At 29.5% G+C, this 25,121-nt stretch overlaps 1 protein-coding gene across 3 annotated transcripts in view; it reads left to right on the forward strand.

Moving 5' to 3' along the window:
• The window catches only part of LOC123298365 (RNA-binding protein Musashi homolog 2), a 325,285-nt gene that overhangs the window by 296,108 nt on the left and 4,056 nt on the right, over positions 1-25,121 (forward strand). The window contains exons 1-2 of one of the 3 annotated variants that reach the window (XM_044880350.1): positions 13,420-13,463; positions 19,232-19,341. The exons of 1 other annotated variant lie outside the window; for it this stretch is intronic. Coding sequence is in view for 1 of the 2 variants with exons in the window: in XM_044880348.1 (XP_044736283.1) it covers positions 13,372-13,463 (92 nt within the window). In the remaining variant the exon portion in view is untranslated. Of the gene's footprint in view, positions 1-13,299; positions 13,464-19,231; positions 19,342-25,121 lie in introns of those variants that run through there. One more of the 3 variants, XM_044880348.1, reaches the window with a different exon arrangement.

The raw sequence follows: 25,121 nt of genomic DNA on the forward strand, positions 1-25,121 counted from the left end.
AGCGGTCAAACTTATAACACCCCTTTTTTCTGTTTGGGGATAAGCGCTACATTTATAATGTAGGTATGAAAGTTTCACGACACCTCCCGTTCTTTTAAATTTAAAATCAGTTTCACACACTATTTTTTTTTCTATTTTGTTTTCTTTTTCCTCGCTAATTTTCAAGCAATTTCGCACGAAAACTAGTGCGGAAAGACAGGACCTAGTCTACATGAATACGGGAAGAAAAAAATTATTTTATTTTAATAATAAAAAATGTAGAGCATGAAAATATTCTATGAATTATTATAACATAAAAAACAATTTAAAAATTATTTAATAAATAATTTTTTTGTATGCAAAAAATAAAAGCTTGAATCGCGTTGGTGTAAGTTTTTGAAAAATTATAACGTTCATACGGTTATATGTGTCTAGTAACGTTCATACGTTCATATACGTAGTCGGTTTTTAATAATATGTGCAAAGTACAAACATAAAACGTTATAAAATTAACTAATGTTTTCAAAAATGTCAAATATTTTTCATTGAACTTTTTTCGCTCGTATTTTAGTCAAACAGTATATTGTGTGTGGGAAGTACTAAATGATCAAAATAAAATTGTGTACAGGTTGTTGCTATCAAGTCTAGCCATCCATCAATTATTTAAATCATTGTCTTGTGTACATGGTTTTACAGACGTTGATAATTGTATTCTGGCAAATTCAACAATTTTCGCGAATCAAGGCAAAAAACAACTATCTAAATATAATAAAATTTCGAACGGACATACTGGATAGAAAAATGGAGACATGAAGTTGAATTTTTTGAAGAAATTAAACTTCCAAATAATTTATTTTTTCGAAGATTTCTCAAAATTTAAACCAGATTTTTACTGACTTTTCAGCTCTTTCAAAAATGAAGTTATAAATTACTCCTTATCGATTTTTACACACATTATACAGCCTTACTTACTGCCCAAGTGTTCTTACTCGCCATAGTATTTGAGAGTCGTATGTACTAAAATATCGATGCGTTATAGGAAAGACATCGAATTTCTGTCTGGCATATTAAAATAACATTTTTTAATTATAAGAAAATCATATTAAAATTACAGCCGCACCAAAATGATGTTTTCTAAAATTCACTCGAAATTAACTTTTTGACGTGCTAAAAAAATAAGGTTTTTTTACCAATTAAAAATTGAGGTAAAGTGAATTAATCTTTTCGCCAAATATGATGCGAAGTGCAAACACAACTCGACCGCCGAACTAATTAGCCTCAAATGAAGAGTTTATGAACTGCCCACAAAAATATTCCAGATATATAACAAGTGAAAACAAACAATTGACTGGCTTAATTGTTGAAATACCATGTATAGACGGTGTTAATTACGCAATCGTTTGTCTTTGTACGTCATGTAAGTAAAGAAAGATAGCCACACATACATACATATCACATACACACACATATAACTGATATTCCCATATAATTGGTACATACTACCTACATACTATATAATTTGCGCCCTTATGAGTCAACAGTGATGTTTCAAACAAAAGTTGTTTATTTTTTTATAAGGAACATTTTCTACATTTAAACTTTTGTTCTATATCTAACGGTTTACAAGATGGGTCTTACGGAACCAAGACACAATTGACTTATGTTGCTCATTTACAAGTCAACCTCACTTTTTACGTCTTGAACAAGCTATAAAAAATTTCAGCTTGATATCTTTTTGCGTTTTTGAGTTATCGTGTTGTCAGACGGACAGACAGACAACCGAAAATGGACTAATTAAGTGATTTTATGAACACCTATACCAAAATTTTGTTCGTAGCATCAATATTTTTAAGCGTTACAAACTTGGGACTAAACTTAGTATACCTTGATATATTTCATATACACATGGTATAACAACTGACTCTTGTAGAAGTTGCTGTCGATTATTTTCCTAACAATGAGTATTGTCTTTCATCTGATCAAAGACGGAGAAATAGGAGTAGGAGAACTAATAGAAACGCATTCACCCTTTCTGGAATTAACTCGACTTGATTTTGCTGATCATAATAGTAATAAATATTATCATTTACCCTATGACCTTGAATCATCTAGTAGTCGTCTCTCTAATATTTTCTACAATAAAGAGTATTACAAAAGATAAGTAGGGGGTGTACACTGTATTGTTGGGTGAGAGTGGGTGTTTAGAGGGTGTTAGTGAAAATATATAGGGAGATGAATCGATTCACAATGTATATAAAACTACATTTACGTACGTATATAGATCGGCGATTTTCACAGAAAAAAAATTGGAAGTGCTACAGAATACAGTTTGACCTTTTGATTACTCAAAATAGAGATATGTGAAATGTGGGAATCATTCGAGTAAAAAATAGCAAAAAATCGAAAAAAATTTGTAATCTCCAATTTCGATAAAACTCACTACATAAGGTAATTTTGACCCAAAAAGTACAAAGATCGGGTGCATTTATTGTTTGGTCGAATAGTTTTTAAGATACGGACTAAAATGAATTCAAATATTACCACTTCTCAAAAACTCTGCATCCAAACATTCAATTAACCTGATTTTTATACTTTTTGGGCCAAAATTACCCCATCCACCGAGTTTTATCAGATAATAGAAATTTTACTTTAAATCTCTTACCAAAAAAAAACTCAATTACGAAAAAGGGCGAATTTTCTTTTAAAGCTTTCTGCATTGTGCAACACCTACGACTGCTATTCTATTTTTTCTGTTAAAATCCCCCGATCTATACATTACATAGGTACATAATACTTTTATACATGAGTCATTCGCGTGAAGTTTAGTAGAAAGATAATATACTATAAACTAAACATAGAAAATAGTACCTATAGAACATTATATATATTTTAACCCTCAATTTACACAAATATCATAAAATATATAAATCATAAAAATATTTACATCAAATACAGACGTCATTTATTTAATATGATTTTATTAGTTCGACACGATTAAATTTGTATTCGTAAAAATAGTAAATAAGTATTATCGTTAATATGTTCAGAATACAGTAGCATGCATGGGCGAATTATTTTAAGTCGAAGTCATCATTGTTATAACTGTATTGTGTGCCATAAACTTTATTGTGTGTCTCTTTACCCAAGTTCGCATTGCTCACAGAGGAGGAAGCGAGACGGGAATACGACTCTTCTACCTATCTCAGTTTCTCTAATGGTAATGAGATAGGTAGAAAAAAAAAATGATGTCTCTCTGTCTTACTCGTATTTTTGGTTGTCACTGATTAGGTTATCACTGTCTTACTCGTTCGTTAGTTACAGAACTCGTAGGGACTTCTCTAGATAGATACGTTCCAATGTGGTTTTTGTTGGTTTTTATTCAGTCCAATATTATCGAGACTACTGTTGATCCGTGGTTTTATTGAGCCCCAATTATCGAGACTACTGTATATATTCGGATCTGTAAGAAACTATTATAGCTAAAAAAGAGTATTATATTCAGTTTTCTTCTGTTTTGATAATGCAATCAAATTTCAATAACGATTTGCAGTCGCAACTGGATTAAGAAAAACCTGCTAACCAAGCAATTTCTGATAGTAAGAATAATTCTAAATGTGAGAAAAATAAAAATCTCGATAGGACAAATTTTATCTTTGTTTTTAAAAAAATCGTGGAAATTGATTTTTTTCCTTTTCAAATCCTCCAAAATTTGCAAATGTCTTCTTGTCTCCCTACTCGTATATTGGGTAGGAAACTATTGGGTCTACAGGGACAATTAAGGCTCATATTGTAGCAAATTTAGTTTACTTTAAAAACTAGCCCTTTAGAGTTATAATCGCCAAAATCTGGATAAAAAAGCCGAAATTTTCACGGTTTTTTCGTTTTTTGACAGTTGCATTCGGCGCTCGAGGTCACAAACTTGAATTATTCATTGGGCCAACATCATAAACAAGTCTGCTAAATATCAGAATTACCTGACTGATCTCGGAAACTATTGGGTCTACAGAATCAATTCTAGTCTCATAATGTAGCAAATTTAGTCCACTTAAAAAACATCCTGAAAAGGTTCTAGCAAAAACTAATCTTTAAAGGTTATAATCGCCAAAATAGATTCAAATCCTCCAAAATTTGCAAATGTCTTCTTGTCTCCCTACTCGTATATTGGGTAGGAAACTATTGGGTCTACAGGGACAATTAAGGCTCATATTGTAGCAAATTTAGTTTACTTTAAAAACTAGCCCTTTAGAGTTATAATCGCCAAAATCTGGATAAAAAAGCCGAAATTTTCACGGTTTTTTCGTTTTTTGACAGTTGCATTCGGCGCTCGAGGTCACAAACTTGAATTATTCATTGGGCCAACATCATAAACAAGTCTGCTAAATATCAGAATTACCTGACTGATCTCGGAAACTATTGGGTCTACAGAATCAATTCTAGTCTCATAATGTAGCAAATTTAGTCCACTTAAAAAACATCCTGAAAAGGTTCTAGCAAAAACTAATCTTTAAAGGTTATAATCGCCAAAATCTGAAATTTTCACGGTTTTTTCGATTTTTGACAGAGTTGCGTTCGGCGCTCGAGGCTACAAACTTTGATTATTCATTGGGCCAACATCACAAAACTACCGGATTTTCTGTTTGACTTTCTTACAAAATGTTACCATTTTCTAGCTAATTATTCAAATTTGCAAGCTGATGTAAATCAAGGGTTAAAAATAATGTTAAATACGTGTGTACAATTATTATATTCGGTTCGTCGAAGGGTCTGTCTCTCGTAAATGGTTAGTAGAAACTTCCACACTTTCCATCCAAACATTTAGTCTGCGTATTCCTACCTATATATAAACTAAATAATACAATATATTGTCCGGATAGTTGCTGAATATGGTAGCATTAAACTACCCTTATTAATATTTAGATAACAAATGATTAGCGTAGCAAAAGAAAAAAAAGAGAATCATACAAATAAAGATAATTTACTGGAAGTCACAGATTATCCTTGGATTTTGGAAATAACAAATGAAAACTTAGACAAAATTTTAAAAACTCTCAACGTTAAACAGCTTAAAGCAACAATATTATTACTATTATAGAAATTCCAATTGTTTATCCTTTCCCGCGCTTCCATATTTTCATTTATAAAGAACTAGAAAAAGATTTTTTTTTAAAAGCTTAATAAATTTTCTCTAAAGTAACCTTCAAATTAAAAATATTTGAAATATGCAAACACGTTCTAGTTGTCGATTACATAAAAACTGTTCTTTTTCTGCCCGACTGCGCAACGAAGGAGTGGTAATGTGTGGCACTTTTAGGTCGATTTTGATTATTCTTGCGTAAATTGATTTGCCCTAATCTTGGGACGGTCACTGAAGATATAGCAGTAATGGAAATTTAATAGGGCGACTACCCAACGCCATATTGTGAAAAAGAAAAAAATGAAAGTCGACTTTGCTAAATGGATTGTCGTTAAATAGATATTAAATAAACAAATCGATTGGCGTAAAAACCACAAAAATCAGCTGACGCATTTGGATTCTAGAACGCCACAAAGAACAAACATACATAGGTTAAAAAGTGAAAAATAAAATGATAATTAAAAAAAAAAAACCGACGGCGTTAAATAAAAGCAGAAAAGAAAAAAAACAAGTTCAGTTGTTTACATAGTGAATGTCTGGATCAGCTCAAATCTTCCCAATATTATGGGTGCTAACTCTTAAAATCACTATGTAAACAATTGGACTTGTTTTTTTTCTTTTCTGCTTTTATTTTTTATTTTTTACTCACTTGCTAGTTGAATGGATAATTTTCGAGGTACTTATATACCTATGATAAGATTTTACCTAGAAAACAACTTTGTAAATAATCGAAGGAACTTTTATTGACTGGACATAATCGCATAAATATCGAGGATAATAAAGTATCGGTAAAGAACGAATAAAAATAAAACTCATCATCAAGACAAAGAGAGAACAAAGCAATTCAGGTGCTATAGGCTCGAATTTATTAGTTAAAACGTTTTCAAGGCCGATATTTCCCTGGTTATTTCAACCCCTCAGTTAGTTCTAACATTACAATTCTAAAAAGATTTATTACTTCTGTTATAAATAGTACACCGTTTTTCCGAGACATCCGGTAAATCGAGTATTATTTAACAAAACTATCGAATATTCTAACTACAACAGCAAAAAATAAAATAGTGAAGCCAAAAAAAAAAAAAAATAATATAATATAAATGTCGTCAATACATAGTCAATAATAGAATCAATATAGTCAATACTTTGGTTCATGTATGTAATGCCATAATAGTGTTTTCTATTGTTTTTTATGCTTGTGTTATCAGTTTATTATTATTTTAATTTAATTAAATTAATGTTTAAAAAAAAAATATTAAAATCAACTCATATTTAAAACCATGTCTGTAAAAATGTTATATGTAGGATGTTATCGACTGATGAAATATTTTATACCGATATAACGATTTACTATAATTCTTGTATTCATAATCCCGAATAATAATTTGCCCAATTTTTGCTTAGTGTCTTTAATATAGTATAGAGAAGCACAATGAGAGATTTGGGTAGTAATTCGAGTAACTCCTTAATGCGCGTAAGGCAGACGATTAAATTACCTACTAAAAAAAATCTATGAATGAATTAATTCGAGTGAGTCAGATTAAGATATGGTGGGCTAGGTAAGGTTAGGTCAGAGTGGCTGTCCTGGGGTGGGACATAGTTAGACCATAGATTCCGTTGTGATACCGAACAAGGGTTGACTCATTCCCGGCTACTGTTCCATGAACCATTTGGAGCTATTTAAGAAGAGCAGAAGTGCTTTGACGTCGACGGACTTTAGGTCGAAGAGGTCGTTTAGATAGGCTAGCTCAAGTAAATCCATCTCCTCATAGGGGATGGAGGGGATAGAATCCCCCGCAAGATTTTTGTCAGATTAAGGTACAGTATGACCTCCAATATGAAAATCTGACACGCTCGAGTTACTACACATGTCAAATTTTTCTTGAATTTCAAATCCACAGTGAGCTTGCATCACCTCCAAATCGTCAGTATGGGGGCTTTGTTGGGGTCTACTTAACGTGCCCTATGAAAATTTGACGTGCTTGAGTTACTTTTGTTTTCTTCCATTTTTAACCCTTAGTTTCAACTTTGATGATGAATTTTGTTATAACTTCATGAATGTGCACGATAAGTAAGAATAAATTTTTACAACTTTTTACACAATTTTTCGATATCTGCCTTAGTTTCCAAAATATCGAAGCTAAATAATGAAACAAAATTAACATTTTTCGATATATTGAAAGTGACTCTAGATATCGAAAAATTTTATTCTTCCTTTTCGTCTTATATTATCAAGTTATAACTGAATTCACCATCAACTACCATGCTCATACATCCTTAATTAGTCGGGCACAACGGATTTTTTTGTCTTCAATATTTTATTAAGGTTTCAACCTTAATTTAAATAAGTTTTTTTTATAATTTCCACCAACTAGTTCTGGAGAAATCTATGAAAACATATCATTCATGTACCGTTTTCCCATTAGACCAATGTTAAATATGCCTACTTTTGAAGTCATTTAATTATTTAAATAATCGGGCAACCTCCCCTAAAATTTTCAGAATTAATCAAGCCTTTTATCCAAAATTACCCTGGTGCTCGTATATCCTTAACTGTATTTTATAAAAAAACGAGCGTTATAATTTTCTTTATAGGAAAATACATACATATACAGAGTAATTAAACTATTTTCTTTGCAGTTTTATTTTTCTTGTGAATAAGTTAGAAATTGGTAAAAATTTATTCAAATTTCTAGCTTTTGTTCACAAGCGATTTATTACCTATATTATACCCCCTATAATAGTTTTATATTTCATGCTTCATGTTTGAAATTAACAAAAAAATTTCTTTCCTTTTGTATGACCCTATAACAATAAATTCGAATATTTAAAAAAAAAAAATGTAGGGGAGAATTGTTGTGTGAAGGACGTATAAAATATCGCCGCATGATCAATGACAAAGAATCCGTATATGTATTTTTTTTTATCTTACGTAATTTTATAATTTTAATTTCCCGCTATATATAGGAAGAGGAAGTGGTAATTTTTCACCTTTTAATATATGTGGGCAGCAAAACCAACACACTCGTTGCAATAATTCATTTTTATAATGGTAAATTTTTTTTTAAATTGCATCTGAAAATCTTATACATGGTGTCTTTTTAACCGACTTCAAACAAAAAAGGAGGAGATTACCAATTCGTAGTATTCTGTTACCTCAAAACTTTCGACTGTGTGAACCGATTTTGATGATTCTTTATCTTTTTTAAAGCTAGTGCTTCCCGTGTGGTCCCATTTCATTTTGATCGAGTTCTGATAACGGCATCCATGAGAAAACCACAAAAGTCTTAAATTTTCATTAAGTATGCACGACAAGAGGACGAATTACTCAAAATCACGCCAACCGATTTCGATTATTCTTTTTTTAGTGATAAATTAGTTAGTGTACTTCAGGTTCACTAATAATCACAAAATAAATAAAAAACTTTTAACAAAAAGAAAACCGACTTCCAAAGAAAAACTTTTCCAAAACAAATTAAAATGCACTAAAAAGTAAAAAAAATAACGCGATAATATAATGTAGTTAAAATTATTGTTATTTTTGGAGTCGGTCTCAGCCAAGCTAATGTAGCAAACTGTTCTGTCAGAGTTGTTTCATTGTCTGACACCGACTCCAAAAATAACAATAATTTTAACTACATTATATTATCGTTATTTTTTTACTTTTTAGTGCATTTTAATTTGTTTTGGAAAAGTTTTTCTTTTGAAGTCGGTTTTCTTTTTGTTAAAAGTTTTTTTTATTTAAGTTGACATATTCTTGAACCGATCGATTTATAAATTTAATCGAGAAAAATGCTTCAAACGTAAAATGTTAGTTTCAAAGTCACACAACTTATACCGGCATCAAATTTGATCGGTTCAATTTAAAGCTCATTCTGATTAATAACTGACAAACATTAGATGAATACTTTAAATTAGAAAGTTGTTCTTTATAAATACGCAAACATTTTTTGTTTGAATCATGTTTAGTTAAACCTAATAGTTTAGACAGTAGTTGATGGCAAAAATTCGGCTTTTTTTTTGCGTTTGTTCATTCAATTTGAACAAAAATGGTCTTTATAGAAAAACAAACCACTTTTATTGGATTTATTGGGAAATTTTTTTCGAAGAGTGCCTAATTTTCACAGAAACAATTATACGAACGATTTTGATATGAAAAAATTATTTTGGGTAGAATTTTTCAAACCGTTTTTGCCTAAACTGTACGGTTTGCGGGAAAATGTATTCGAACAAAAAATGTTACTTTTTTAATCCATAAAAACTTTCTAATTTAAAGTGTTCATCTATCGATTACCAGTTATGGAGTAGAGTGAACTATTCATTGAGCTTGAAAATTTTTGTCAAGTTTGAAAATTTATGCCTGCGTAAAATGTGCGCCTATATATCCAACATTTTTTGCTTGAAGCATTTTTAGCGATAAAAACTTATTTTCCGAGTATCAAGCATATGTCAACTTGAAAAAGACACCCTGTATCTTGGCTGTCTCTAGCCAAGATCTTTCTTATTCCTTTATCAAATTCCATGATTTTCCCCTTACTTTTAAGCTTATCATGCTGACTAATGATGAATAATAGAATCACGTTCTAAAAATGTACCGCTTAGGAAAAACAGGCTAAACAAATAATATTAAGATATAATTTTATTCATTATGTATTTTGTATATCATATCTGTAATAAAATTGTCTATAAACAAAAAGAAAGAAAATTACTCAATTATAAATTATTTCTCTAACCTGTTTTTAGGCACAGGTATCGTAATTCCGAACGGGTTGAGTCAGTACTATCTAAATAACTCTAATAAACTCCCCGGGTTCCATCTTGAAAGGAATTACATAGTTTAAAATTGTATCTGAAAATACTAAATAATTATAAGAAAACTCTTGAGGAATGAATTACGCCCACATGACATCATAAGATCAATTACTATTTCTAAGAACTTATCTATTTTTTCTGGGAATATTTCTATTTATCTCGATAAGATAATATTGTATAAATTGAACTACAACTTTATTCTCGATATCTGGTTCATTCGAATGTTATTTTAAACCAGCTGTGTTCTAGAAGCTCGTACCTGAATTATCATTTTCAGTTACGAAGAAATCTTTCATGAAAATTCCATTTACATCTCGATTGAAAAAAATTTCGTTTCGAAATATCCCGAGTAGAAAAAATGTTTCTTATAAAAATTTGCAATATTTGTTTTTGTAATTACATATTTGTCCGATTATTATAGAATTATATTTCGGGTCACACATCCTCTCCGAGATATCGCGCTTCATACAGTACTTTTAAGCGATATCTCAGAAACCACTGGTCTCATCGACCAATGAACCCAATTTTTGTATATTTTAGGAAAAAAGTATCCTGTGTAAGGAATTCTATCAAATTCCCTAACCAAAAATTGTTTGTAATTTTTTCGATTATTTCAAAGGGATGCTTTAAGAAAATCCTCGAAATTCGAGAAAGATTTTTAATTTCCGATTTCAGCAAAACCCGACACAAAAAATAATTTTCACCGAAAATCTGATTCGTTTGACGTTTTGTTTAGTAGTTTCTGAAATCGGGTCTGAAATGCTATACCATGGTCGATATTTTGAATCAATTTCAGGCAATAACTATTTGCCTAATGGTCAAATGAACTATTTAAACTATATTTTCGTGATTATTTGGGCCTTAATTACTTTAACAGACATCCAAACCGAAGAACAAAATTGAAATATTGCGGGCGCTAATATAAAATATACAGCACATTTTTACATATACATTAAGTAATGTGTATAAGAAAGATACTTTTATATGTTTGTTTGTAAGCTTGCCTGTATATGTTTGTAGCTTTGCTCAATGGCAATTGTATGACTGACAAATGCATATGGTCTCTGAACAGTTGTTCACTATGCTTTTACATACATAATAGTAATTATATATGCAAACATACAATAGTATCTTTCTTAAACACATTGCTTATTGTATATGTACTCTCTCATACTCATAGATGAAGCATGCGAAATGATTTAACAAATGAAATGTATGCTTTTTATAAGAAATTCTTATTGTCTGCGACCGGCTTTAAAATCAATTGTTAATTCCCATCTAATATAATTTATTGATTGTTAATATGAATATTAGCCAGAGGTGCTCCAAATAGCTTTTATAGTATTTATAGAAATCATTTAACAAGAACAAGAAAAGTAGTCGAATCAAGATTAAAATGACATTTACCAAAAAATAATAATAATAAAAACGAGTGTAAATAATTCTTCTTCTCGTAAACTCATTTATTAGTAGAGCGCGTAAAAATTTTTGTTACAAATAAAAAAGGAAGAGTAGTGTAAATTGGGTAATTTGATTGGAACAAGATAGAAAGGGAAAACAAACCAAATATAAATAATTTCCGTACATAGTATAAAAATGTACTGTGTGTTCGAAAAGTTATGCTTTCATTAAATATTTATACTATAATGTTTATGAGTTATTTATATTCCACGAATTGAAATTCGAACTTCGGATTCCGTTCTTATTGTCGTATCCTACGACTACGCTTGGAAGTGGTGGTTAATTCGTAGGTTAACCACTTTTTACCCATTATTCGTGAATAAAAACGACAAAGAAGCTTGCCGTGCATTAATGTTCTATATCTTCACCACTGAATTACTTAAACTCAAAAAAAAAAAAAAAAAATCACTCTAAAAATACTGTAGACATAAAACATAGTTATTTTCGGAGAAACTTCATTAAAAGTCATGAGTGCCTTTGTTCCCAACATTGTAGTTTTAGCCTTCTCCGACAAGGGCAGTGGTGAGGAATGATGTGGAAGTTGCCATGATAGCAAAATCGATAGACTTTAAAATCGAAATTTTAAAAAGTAACTGCAGCTAACAAATAAAAGTCAACCCATACCCATGTGATCTTTGTCAATCCAATCTAGGTAGGGTTGATCTTACATCAGTTAGCACAAATTAACCTTTTTCGGTGGCTATCGTTAGCAGAGTGATTATTCGAATAAAATGGGGCTAAACAAATTAGGACTGATGCCTGATTCGAACAGTTTTATGTTCAGTAAAACCCCTTCTATTAATAACTTCCACTTCTACTCCCCTTTATGGGGCTGGAGCTTTATTTCCAAAACTTTTTAAAACCAATTTACTCGCCCGTTTGTCACAGAGAAATTGACCCAGTGACAGACACATCAAAATAGATTTTGTTAAACTGGGTTTTAACAAGCGTCTAGGTTTGCCACCTAAAAGTTCCGGGGAATCGTGAGATAGTGAAATTAATCTAATAGTATCACCGAATAATAATGCTTACACGATTCCTGGAGTCTTCCGATCAAATCTTGAGAGGCGGTAGCCCCAACAGGCGTTGAATAACGGGTTTTTTCATCGATTTGCTATTGTTTCAGACAGTTGAACTATTCAAGTGAAGAAAGTTAATATCTTTTATCTTTATCAAACAGCGCCTTTTGACAAAGATAGAAGATACATGATATGTCTTTTCTTGAACAGTTTTTTGACATCTGTCCGAAACAAAAAAGAATCATTTTCGTAAATGAAGAGGTCTATAAATGGATATTAAGTAACCATAGTAACTTACAGCAATACTGTTCAAATGTATGAAATAACTATGTAATAAAAAAAATAGCCCACTCTATTAGTGGTCTAGTCATTCCAAAGACCACTACTATTTTTTAATTTAAGCTTACGTTTGATTGCCATATACTGCTTGGCTGTATTAGCGATTTTCTCAAAAGGAATAACTAATATATCAAAATCAGTCTTGTAGTTTTTGAAAAAATCTTAAACATACAAACCTACATAGAGATGAAAGAAATGTTAGGTTGTTTTGAAGAACAAAATACCTTGGTTCCAGAGTTTTTGGAACGCAGTGTATATACAATATTATGAATAAAAGTGGAGGCATAGTTCTATCGTATACTAAATATCACGGTATAATTTCAATACACACAGTGGAGTGAACACATTGCACTCGTGTTAGTCGCGTCCGTCTGCCTCACTACTATATTCTATATACATACAGAAGAGTATGTCCTCTCTTACTCGACGTCGTCAGAGAACACCGTCAGTCTAAACAAATCATCCCCCTTGTTCGCACTCATGTTTGATTCTTTCTTCAACCACATACTACACAACTTTGTCATTTTAATTCTCAGTGCGTTCAGTGTACTTAAAGTTAAAAAAAATTTTTGAGAGTGTTTATTTATTTATGTTTTGAAGAAAAAAAACTGTGAAAATATATATAATATAATGTTGTTTGAAACTCCTACAGGGAAAAAGATTTTCCCATACACATTACCACCGCCACCACAATTGCCTTTACCAATTCCTCCAAATGTTGGGTAAGTTTTAAAACAAAAATAAAAATTCGTTTTTTTTGTGTGTTTTTATTAACGTGCGTTCTTCATACAAGCATGTGTGTTTTGGTAAACGACAGCTGGCTAGCCGAGAGCCGGCTGTGTATGTTTATTGTGAGCGTGCCATGTGTTTTCTTCATTCAAAAACAAAAAAAACTTCTTTGTTTTGATGCAGAAATTGTTTTGAGACGATTATTAATTGCAACAAACGAAAATACTTTATTTAAATTTCAATAAAACGAAACTTTTTTGTTAAACTTTTGTATTGAACTGTACCTTGTTACTTTAACTTGTGGAGGAATGGTGGCTGGGGTCTGTTTCACGACCAATCAACCATCCATATACCCAACAACCTTTTGAAAAAAATAATAATAATCTCAAAAACTTACCTCTAAGCTAAAAGAAAAAAACATCTGTCTGGTTTATATTGTATATTTTTATTTCTTTTTCAAAAAATACTCATAAAACGAAGGCATTTTGGATTTTGTGTATATTTTTATTGTATGCAATTTTTTGAATTTTTATCGTTTATTTTACCTTCAAAATTGTTTTATTAGTATTTGAATTATTTATTGTTTTGATTTAAATGAAAAATTGATGTTTTAATTATTGATAGAATTATTTGAACTATTTTCTTGTTTTGAATACATTTAAAAAAATTGTAATATAAATTCAAATTTTTCAAATCTAATTTTAAATGTGGATTATAAACAAAAGTTTTCGAATAGAAATAAATTAGTTTTGAGAAATTAGTTTTGAGAAGCTCGTAAACGTTTTATAGGGAACTACTTATTTTTTAAACAATTTTTCTTATTTTAACTATCTCCAAGAAATGAATAATTTAGATAATGTACGTGTTTTATGAAAAAATGGCCAATAATTTCTATCGCAGATTTTAACGGTTTTTTTAAAATGGTTTTTTAAAATTCTTGTCTATCATCTCACCGGAAGTTGACCTAGGTAACATTGCTCTTCAAAATAACGCGCATGGTTTTTTTCGCATCAAATTTGAAACAAATTTTTAAAGAGCTTTAATTTTAGTACGAAAATTAGACTTTCATATTTTCTAATAGGAAATTATATTATTTTACCAGGACGATTGAAATAAAAAATTTTATATTACTTCAATTTATCATGTATTCTAATATTTGTATAAAAAAAAAAACGATTTTAATGTTCTAAAAAATAAAATTGAATTTTTTTGGTTGGTTTTAAAAGTAAAATGGAAATATTTATAATAAAGTTGTAGAAAAATAAATTTTGGATTGACTCCATAAAACTAGTAATATTTAATCAGGTAATTAACGATGTGATCTTTATGGGCCACATCCTCCACGACTGGTTTATTTTTCCGTTGATACTTATTTACTTAACGTGGTTACTGTTTCAAAGAAAATGGCACGTATCTGTTTTAGAATTAACATATTTCACTAAATTGCAATTCAAAACTGTTTGCAAAAATATGTATTCGTATATTTGAAGAATAAAATCAAGTTTCTTTTCGGAGAAATTTGTAATACCTTTATTGATTTTTTCATGAAGAAAAAAAAAAAACACTGACTCAACAAAAAGCCTTTGATCTTTTTTGTACCCCTGTAGTGTAAACCTTCAATTGTAGCCTCCAAACACGTACGGCTAACGTTAAAAATTTACTTCACTATGTAAAACGTAAAAGAACGTTTACCTGCGTAATGTGATTTCAAGGGCCACTACTTTTTTATAAGGGTTCAGTTATCCCATATGACCGGAAATCAATATAGAACAGATGTTTCACAACGACTGACTATAAAATATAAAATAATTTAAACTTTAGCGCCAATTAATTAACATAGTCTTAATTTAATGTTATAATTAAAATTAATTTCTAATATGTATTTAATCCAAAAATTGTATTGGGATTCTGAACTTCCAACAACTGATTTGAATGGCGTTTAGAATCCCGGTAAATTTTTTTGACCAAACATCTATCTTTTTCGAATTCGAACAAATATATTTAAAACTGATTAGCATTAATATTTTAGAAAAATTAAAAAATTCAATATATTTTTTTTCTTATCACCAAATTGACTTGCATAATAAAATTCAAATGTTTATTGCAAGTTTTTATCAATTTTAATTATATTGTGACGGTGTCTAGAATTTTTTTTATTGTTTTAAAGATAATCGATTTTTTGTAAATGAAAAAGTTAATCAAGGGTAAATTATTTTTCAATAGCCGAATATTTTTTCAAAGAATGTCCTATAAGAAACATGAAATATCGATTAAATATACTCACTGTCTAGTGAAGTTGTTATAAGTTCTATTTTAACCGGGTGTTCAAGCAATATTGGGACACCTTGAAAATTATGACCTTTGTAAACAGTCCAAACAATAAAAAAAAATTAAATTTATCGTTGTACTAAAACTGGTAAAAAACACGTTAGTCGAAACTCTATTTGCATTGAATAAAAAAGCTTTATTGTAAATAAACAATTAAAATAACTGTAATAAAGGCCTGTTGTGACATTGAAATATCAAGCTTCGAGAGTGCTTCGACTGTGGTATATATTTTTGAATTAGTAGGAGTATATTTTGAAAAGTACAGTAATCTCACCAACTTTCCATGTATCTTACACCACCTTACTTGACATCATGCTTTAACGCGCGCACCTAGAAACAACAATTGTGTATTACAAAACAAAAAAAAATCGGTTCATTCGTTTAGGTGCTACGATGCCACAGACAGACAGACACACACACATAGCGATCAATGAGTGTGAGAGAGTACATATACTTAAAGCAATGTGGATAAGAAAGATACAATTATATGTTTGCTTGTATGCTTGCTTGTCAAAGTATACTGAACTATCTACTATTGTTCAGAGACTTAATGCATTAGTCATACAACTCAAAACAAACTGCCACTGAGAAAAGCTACAAATACATACAAGCAAAGGGGAACTCAAGAGTCTTAAAAATTGTATATCCGCCTTGCAGTGAATTTTCTCCTCAGATGAATATTAACCCAGATTAAAGCTTCCGAAAGAGTGTATGTCCATATGAACACTTTTGACCTTCTCATCAAGGATTACAAGACGTGCCAAAAGAATTAACCGAAAGCGATTCTCTATAAGGATTATGCAAGATGATTTATTCACTCGCCTTATTGTATAAAACTAGAAATGCTCGTGTTTTCTAATAAATTCGCCACACATTAGTGTCTATCATAATTTGGTAATCTATACCTATTATACCCCGACTATTTATCGGAGCATTTTAACTGGATGTTATTTTAATAAAAATATTTAAACGTTCGTTGACTAATTTATTACAATCGTGTTATTGTTTATTACCAAAATCCTTGAAATAAAGTCTTGTGAATCATTTGTACAAAGTATTCTTAAAGCCGCAAGTGAGCACAAAGAATTCAACGTTTTATTTAAGGTATTACGAGAATCAAGGCAATTTTATATCTTATTTTCAATTTTGATGATGAATTTTGTTATAACTTCATGAATGTAGACGAAAAATAAGAATAAAATTTTTCGATATCTGCCTTGGTTTTCGAAATATCGAAAGCTAAATAATTAAACAAAATTTTCAATTTTCGATATTTTGAAAATTACTCCAGATATCGAAAAATTTTATTACTTTTCATCTTATATTGTCAAATTTACATAATTCGCCATCAAAATTGAAAAAATATTTTTTAAATTTGTGTCCCCACTACCGTGCCTATGCATCCTTGATTGTTTGGGCACAACAAAATTGGTTCATCCGTTAAGGAGCTACGATGCCACAGACAGACACATAGCGAACAAGCTTATAATTCCCCCCGTTTTGCGTCGGGGGTTAAAAAATAATGAAAACTAAACTAGTTTCTTGAAAATATGAGATGAATCAATAACAGACCTCGGTTAAAATAAAGTTTGATCATGATTCTTTTAAAATATTTCGGGAATACGATTTAAGAACAAATAAAGATCTTTCGATAGTGTGAATCCAGCCCAAATTTATTAATAAACAAATTTTTTTTTGTCTCTTAATTTAATTCGTTCGTAAAATATTTTTTAATTATAAAATTTAAAAAAAATATAATTATAATTAAATGTGCATATAAAAAAATCCGTGCAAAAGACGTGTGGTGATTTGATGCTTAGAAATGCATAAAATAAAAATTTTTTTCGTTATGTTTTGTAAAATTAACATTCAACATACATCCTCGACCATGGACATAATTCAGATGGACCACTCACAGTCGGAGTACCATTGCAGTTTAACTCGTCTGTCATATAAATATAAGAGAGATGGTAATATTGATGTTATAATACGACTCATGCACGTCTCTCTGTTTACAATGTACAGTCAAAACTGCTTATAACGACATTCAAGATATCATTCAATATACTCGTAATAGGTGTTAAATAAATAGATTTATATTGAAAAACCATAGCAATTTACGATAATACTATTCAAATGTATGAGCGAACTGTCGTAAAGCTTCTTTTTAAAGATTTAAACCTTCTTATGATTGTTATATTTACTGAAAAATTTGGAAATTTCGTGAAAAAGTGAAAATTCAAGGAATTTTATCATTTTCGTTTCAAACTTCTAAAAGTATTTTTTTTAACTATATTTTTCAATTAAAATTATTGAAAAAATGGATTATATGATCGTTGTATCTTGAGTCACATTTAGTATTAAGATTTTCTATGTTCGATATTTGTAAAATAATTAATAATTTGGCCAGGAAGTTTTTGAATTGAATTCATATGGAAAACATGAAAAGGGCAGATAATTTCATTTTGGAAAAACGGCATGCATCTACCATGCATATTGATTGATGACATCTTGTGGTTTTCCTAATAACCGATATGTTCATTTTATCTATCTGGAATAATTATATTCCCGAGAAAAATGTTGTTAGAAGCTAATTTAGTGACTGTTTTGTGTTTTCTACAGGATACTTTGATGTATATAGAGTCTTACATTATTGTGAATAATTACAAATAGTATGAGACAAATAGTATGTAAATCAAAGTACCACGTAGAAAACACGTATAAATTAAACAGTATTTCGTTTCTAATTTATTTACTGTCGTAGTAAATTATATATAATTTTTTTAAGCCTATAATCAGTGGACGATCAAGACGTTTTCAACGGTCCCTCATTTGTCAAATTATACATATATCCCTCGCCGTCTTCGGAGTAATAAAGTGAATTCAGCTTAAAATTGAGTTAATAATATTAAAAATAGTATGATCTAATAACTAGTCGTTATAAAAGACTAATTTCAATTATGGTTGGTCTTGATAACCGATATTTCGTTTTATCTGATATTACACACGTTTTAATAGCCGAATCGTCATTAAATTTGTTGTCGTTATAACCGGTTTTGTCTGCATATAATTTTTCAACTGTGAGTGTAGTCCATCTATACACGTCCATATACAAACATAACATAGCCGAACGAAAGACGACGGTACAGTTAGAATATAGTAACACAGACATGGTCGATAAAGTAGGGTGCAAATAATTGTTATCCGTTCCCGTGTGCAATACTACTACTATATGAACTCCTTTTTTCGATAGCGCAGATGGCACTTAACAATACACAATTTTATAAGGGGTGATTTTTTTTTATATATTATATATTCGCCCCTAACTTATTTTATACCACCCCGTCCTGTTTGAAAAAAAAAAAACTTTAACCTTTTTTGTTATTTTATTATTTAGTTTTTGTATTAATCAAAAATATTATTCTCATTCAAGTGATGATCATGTCGCGAAGATCTGGAGATTCTGGAGAATATGTTGTTGGTACTACAATTACTGGTATATCGTGCCCCCTCCTGGCCATGACGAAGGCGTCTAGGTTACAGGTAACACTACTGATGATGAATAAACTGCAGACCGTAGCATTGTTGTTTCTCACACAGCCTGTAGTTTTTTTAGCAGTCAAAACGTTCTCTCTGTAATGTAGGATACTGGCGCGTAGTTGTTGGAAATATTATTCTGATTGAATTTGTTTTTTTCTTATTATGATTTGTGTGCTGATTATAGAAAAACGTACGATGCCAATTGGTTTCTCTTTTTTTTTTTAAATTGAACCACGTAGAAATTGGGAAAATTATTTATTTAGGGAATCGACAACCTTCCGCCATTTTAATTACTTTAACTAGGTTCAAAGAAGCCCTTGTATTTTTCATCTCAAAAGGGGAGAGGGGAAGTAAATACAATTTGTATGTATCTAATATAAATTAGATCAAAATTATCATATTTCAAGATAATTTTATTTTTCAAAATTTTTGAAACACTCAGTGGCGGATTTAAGGGGTGGCAAAGGAGTAGTTTCCCATTGGGCCCTCGAAGTACGACACCACAAGGAGGCTCGAAATGCATTTACGACTACAAAAAAGGGATAAAAGACAAATTTGTAGGAAAGGGCACCAAGTTCATTGACGAAGACTCAAAAAATGGGGGAAAAGACAAATTTGTCTGAATGGGCACCAAGGTCAATAACGTAGACAAAAAAAAGTTCTATTTATAGATTTTGCCCACTGGGTCCTTTTTCTTCAATCCGCCACTGGAGAAACTGTTATTTCTCCTAATATTTTACAATCAAATTTCGGTCAAAATGATTTACAACCTATTTTGTTGTAAATTTTGGGGCTCCTATATAAAAGTAAATTATTTAAGAGCCTTCGGCCAAGACGCGCTAAAGCCCTTTAAAGAGGAAAAAAAACCTGTTCTCTCGATAAATATCATTTAACGAAGAATTTCAAAACTAATTTTGAAAATTTAATTTAAAATAAATTTACACTTTTTTTAAATTTTCTAAAACTGGAATAACCGTTTTAAAGTTCTTTTAAAGGGTTGCATTGCTACACACTCATATAAAAGCCCAAAGCTTACAGTTTAAGTCAAAAACACTGCTAGAATTTCAATTAATGCATGCAAAGTATTTCATTCGGAAACACTATCTGTGGGATAAGTTTAATCTTGTTTTTAAAAGATTCAAAAAATCAAAAATTTTCGGATTGGCATTTTTATTTTTCAAATGAACATTAAAACGCCTTGGCCAATAGAAACTGTCGCTACCATACGACTTATACCAATTCCAATCTGGCATCTTCGAATTTTTATATCAGCACCATCATAATCAAAAAAAATTTTCATTCAAATAATTTTCCAAAACTTATACGCATGTGCCCTACATTATCTCTAAATTAATAATAATTGCCCTGAAACTAATATTAAAATATATATCAGTTGGTTTAATTTGTTTGTTTTTTTTTTTTATTTATGTTTTTAAGTAGAATTTTGGTAATATTTTTGTTAATTAATTTCTCTCTAACATTTTTTTAATTATTCGAAACAAGCCTTTAATTAATTGTGGTGTAGAAACTTTGTTTAAAAAAAATAACCAAAAAATGTGTTGTCTCAAAAAAAAAATCAGAAAAGGGATTTCATAGTTTTTAATAGATTTTTTATTTTAATTTTGGAATTTTATATAGTAATAATATTTGGCTAAAAAAAATATTTATTTGCACGAATTTTTTCGACCATACTTTTTTAACTACAAAATATGAAAATATATTTAAAAATAAGTGTAATTTTTTTTGTTCATTATTAATATTAAAATTAATTAATTATTCACAATATTTTTTATTTTAAAATAATGGATGCTTTAATGTTTGATAAATTATTATTTTCTTTATACTTTGTAATAATTTAGTTATAAATGTATTTAATTATTTATTACTAGGCAATTGGCTTATATTTATATCGATAAAAAGTTCATTAATTTTCTTTTTGAAAAGTATTTAACTTTAACCTAATTTTTTTAGCAATAAAAATATATAATAGACTTCGGGCCAACGCCTAAAGAACTTTGTGTTTAACCTCTTTGACGAGAATTTGTAGATGTGTTCGTTTGTCGTGATGTAAAATTTCTGGATCGCTTTTTTTTCAAACAAAAAATTTTAATATTTGTTTTTCGAGGATATTCCGAAAAAAATGGATGGACAGTTTCAAGTTTGTACGTTTAAAAGTAAACGCCCCGCTACCGAGAATTTTCTTATGTAAGCACTTTTCAAGAGGGATTTGAAGAAACAGAAAGTTTGGACGGTTTGGTTGGTAATCACAAAGTTTGTTAGACGCGAGTCCAAAGGCTATAAGTACTGAATGTATTATATATTTTTTGGATTCTGTAGAAAATTATTAAAACTATCTGTCTAAATTAGATCACTGTACAATTTTAGAAAAAAAAGTTTAAATGATTAGTTCATTTCGGGGATTCAAAATTGTTTATGTACAAGGAATATGACCAGGGATCATAATGAAAATTAGAAGCTTTAAAGAATCTTGGTAAATCCATACATAAAATGAAATTTTTTGTTTTTGTTCTTTTGTTTTAATTACCTTAGACAAACATTTTTTTAAATTTTATCAATACCGGTGTTTGTTGTGATTTGATCAGTTTTTAAGTTCAACATTTTTGTTGTCTCTAATTTTATATACTTAGTATAGGGTAAAAAAAAAGACCCAAAAAAACTCAAAAATAGTTTATTTGGTGACTAGATGGATAATTATTGATTTATCCATCTAGTCACGCCCAAAAAGTCTACCAAATATCGTACTTCGTATAGGATTTTGGGCGATACTATAAAAAATACTCCACCAATCGTCCCCATTTTTGTATTTTTTGTATCGAAATTACCCCATGAAACAAATATTATCTAATTTCAGAAAAAATAATTCATAAAAGAGATATTAAAAAAATTATAAAAAATTGAGACAAATATTTATCTCCCATTTCTATAAAAAGTATTTTATGATTGATGACTTAGCTTCTGAGATATCATCCAAAATCTAAAAATGGATTTGTCAAAATCAAAAAATCCGATTTCAAGCAATTTTTAAGAAACTGTCTTGATTAACTGTTAAATCAACTAAATGTTAATAATTTTTGGCTATTAATTACTTTTGAAAAAGAAATTGATATTTTGGATTTTTCAGTTAGGTATTAAAAATATAATTAATAGAAAATTTTTAAAATAGTTAATCGTCCAAAAATTCTTATATAGTTCGTTTAATTTTTACAAATACTTCTTGATATCATTTTAATAATCTCGGATATTTTAAAGGCTGTAAAATTTCAAATTAGGAAAGTAAATTACACATGAATAATCAATTTGTTAGGTTATCCTTAAGAGCTATGATTTGAATTCGTTACAATCTTCTCTCAAATAATTATTCTTATAAATTGTAGGGCTATAAATACCCAAACCCGACGTTTATTAATTATGTACAGGCATATGCAATGAGTCATTACTCTATGTAAGAAAAATGTCCATATTAAAATTCAATTAAAAAAATTCGAAGCTTTTAAAATAATAATTGAGCCAAAAATTCGTATGAAATAAATGAAAATTAAATGACATAACGGTAGATTTATTGATTCAAACGAAAAAGCACCCTTGATTTTTCCCTTACCAAATAGACTATGTCTGAATTACCAAAAATTGGCACTTCAAATTCGATAAAAAAAAAGTATTTGAATGACGTAAATTATCAACACAAAAAAATTCATGTTCAATTTTGATGATTTTTTAATGTAAAATATCGTAATATAAGGGTGATTATTTATTATCGTACAAAACAAGAAAATGTATGTTTTAAAGAATTATAAATTTAAAGCTTTTAATGCAAAACAATCACAGCTGATAATGACGGAAAATAGTTAAGAAAACTTCATTTATGATAAGGGGGTTGTTTTTTTGAAAGACACGATATCGAAATACCATCTTTATTTTATACGAAACCAAATAAAAATTGTCTCAATTAAATAGTCAAAAATTTAAGGAAGCTTTAAATCGAAATTTAACCAAAAAATATTATTTAAAACGCGTAAATTAACCAAGAATAATTTGACATTCTATAAAGGGGTTCATTTTAAAAAAATTGTTCACCTTTAATTTATTCTCAGACAGAGTTGAAAAATTTACTTGCGTGAAGAGGGTTAATTTTTATGCAAATTTCGAAATATTACCCTTATATTATTTATCCCATACAAAATAAAAATTTTCTTTACTAACTAACCCAAAATTTAAAGGATCAAAATATCCAAGAACAATTTCGATATTTAAAAAAATATTGTCTGTGCAGCTTAAATAAAATTTATGCCATGGGACAAAAATCAAAATTTTTATTAATTTTACTTGAGTAGAAAATCAAAAATCATCTTTGTATTGAATTATCAAAATTTCGAAGCAACCTAAAAACTATGTCGTACTCAAACAAAAAAATTCAATTACTACAAGGGATTCAATTTATGCAAACTAAATAATAAAAAAATCCCTTAAATACACCACCCTAAATTTTTACGTTCAATTTCACATTTAAAGAATAAAATTTCTAAATTATTTTTAACGACCATTTGAACAAAAAGCAGACCAAATTCACTAAATCGATTTTAATACAAAAGCATCTCCCATAATAAAGTACATTATGAGAGAAATATCCCCTAAATTATTTAAAAACTTGACAAGGGAAAAATGCTGCAGCTGTACACATGTTTGAATAAATATTTCAAGCTCCTTCATTTATAATGTAGGGTACAAAACTTTTGCATTAGTGAATCCTCTTGGACTAAGTTGACTACACAACTACGAGCTCTAGTGGAAAACTTGATAACTAAAATATCGACCGGTAAAATAAAAAATGGCGACACATATTAAATAATAAATTTTTTTTTTTCAAACATTTATTTTTCAACAACAAAGAAATTAAAATTTACATTACAAAATTCAATTAACATTCAAAATAATTTAACAAAAAAATTATGCATTGAATTATTTCAAATTAAAAGATGAGCTAATTAAATTGGTAAATAAATAATGATTTTCCATTTTCCGGAAAAACTACATCTTTCTAAGGTGTGCCCAAAAAAAAACCAAAATTCTCTAAAAATTGTGTGTAAACTAATTCAAAAATTTATTTACTACTTGTGAGAAAATTTGTGCTTGAGAAAAAGGAATTTGTAAAGGAAAAAGGAGATTGGTTTATTAAAATTAAACATTAATTTCTAAGGATGAATTATCCTTTTTACCTTCTCAAAAAAGTCACAAAAATTAAATTGTTTTCTGGATCTTTTGTAGAATTTTGTACACGGGCCATGGTCATGCCCCGAGACAGCAGTAAACTTAGAAAATTAGTACTGCTGTGACAGGACAATATCACCGCCCGCGACACTTCATCACACCGCGTTCAAGTTCGTCACTCACTGAACTGTGCCTTCTTCTATCATAGTAGTGGTTGATAGAATTTTCCGGTATGCTGAGGGGGGTTGAAAAGACGCCTGGCTAGTTTCCACTATATGTTGTATATATCTAAAGCGCACGCGATCCTTTTTTTTCACTTGTGCGCGCACCACCAACAAGATACACATACCAGGTTATTGATCTCATACAAACAAAACCCACACAACAAACCACCTTCCAAGTTAAAAAAAACCACCTTGTTTGGGCCGCACCCTATATCAACAATTATCCTTAATAAATAATCAACAAATTTTCTATTTACAAATTTACATTCTAAAACTATAAATACTGAATTTAAAAAAATAATAATACCCCCGTTCAATTTGTTGAACCCGTCA

This window comes from Chrysoperla carnea, chromosome 4, assembly GCF_905475395.1.
Source record: "Chrysoperla carnea chromosome 4, inChrCarn1.1, whole genome shotgun sequence".
In the NCBI taxonomy this organism is placed as follows: domain Eukaryota; kingdom Metazoa; phylum Arthropoda; class Insecta; order Neuroptera; family Chrysopidae; genus Chrysoperla; species Chrysoperla carnea.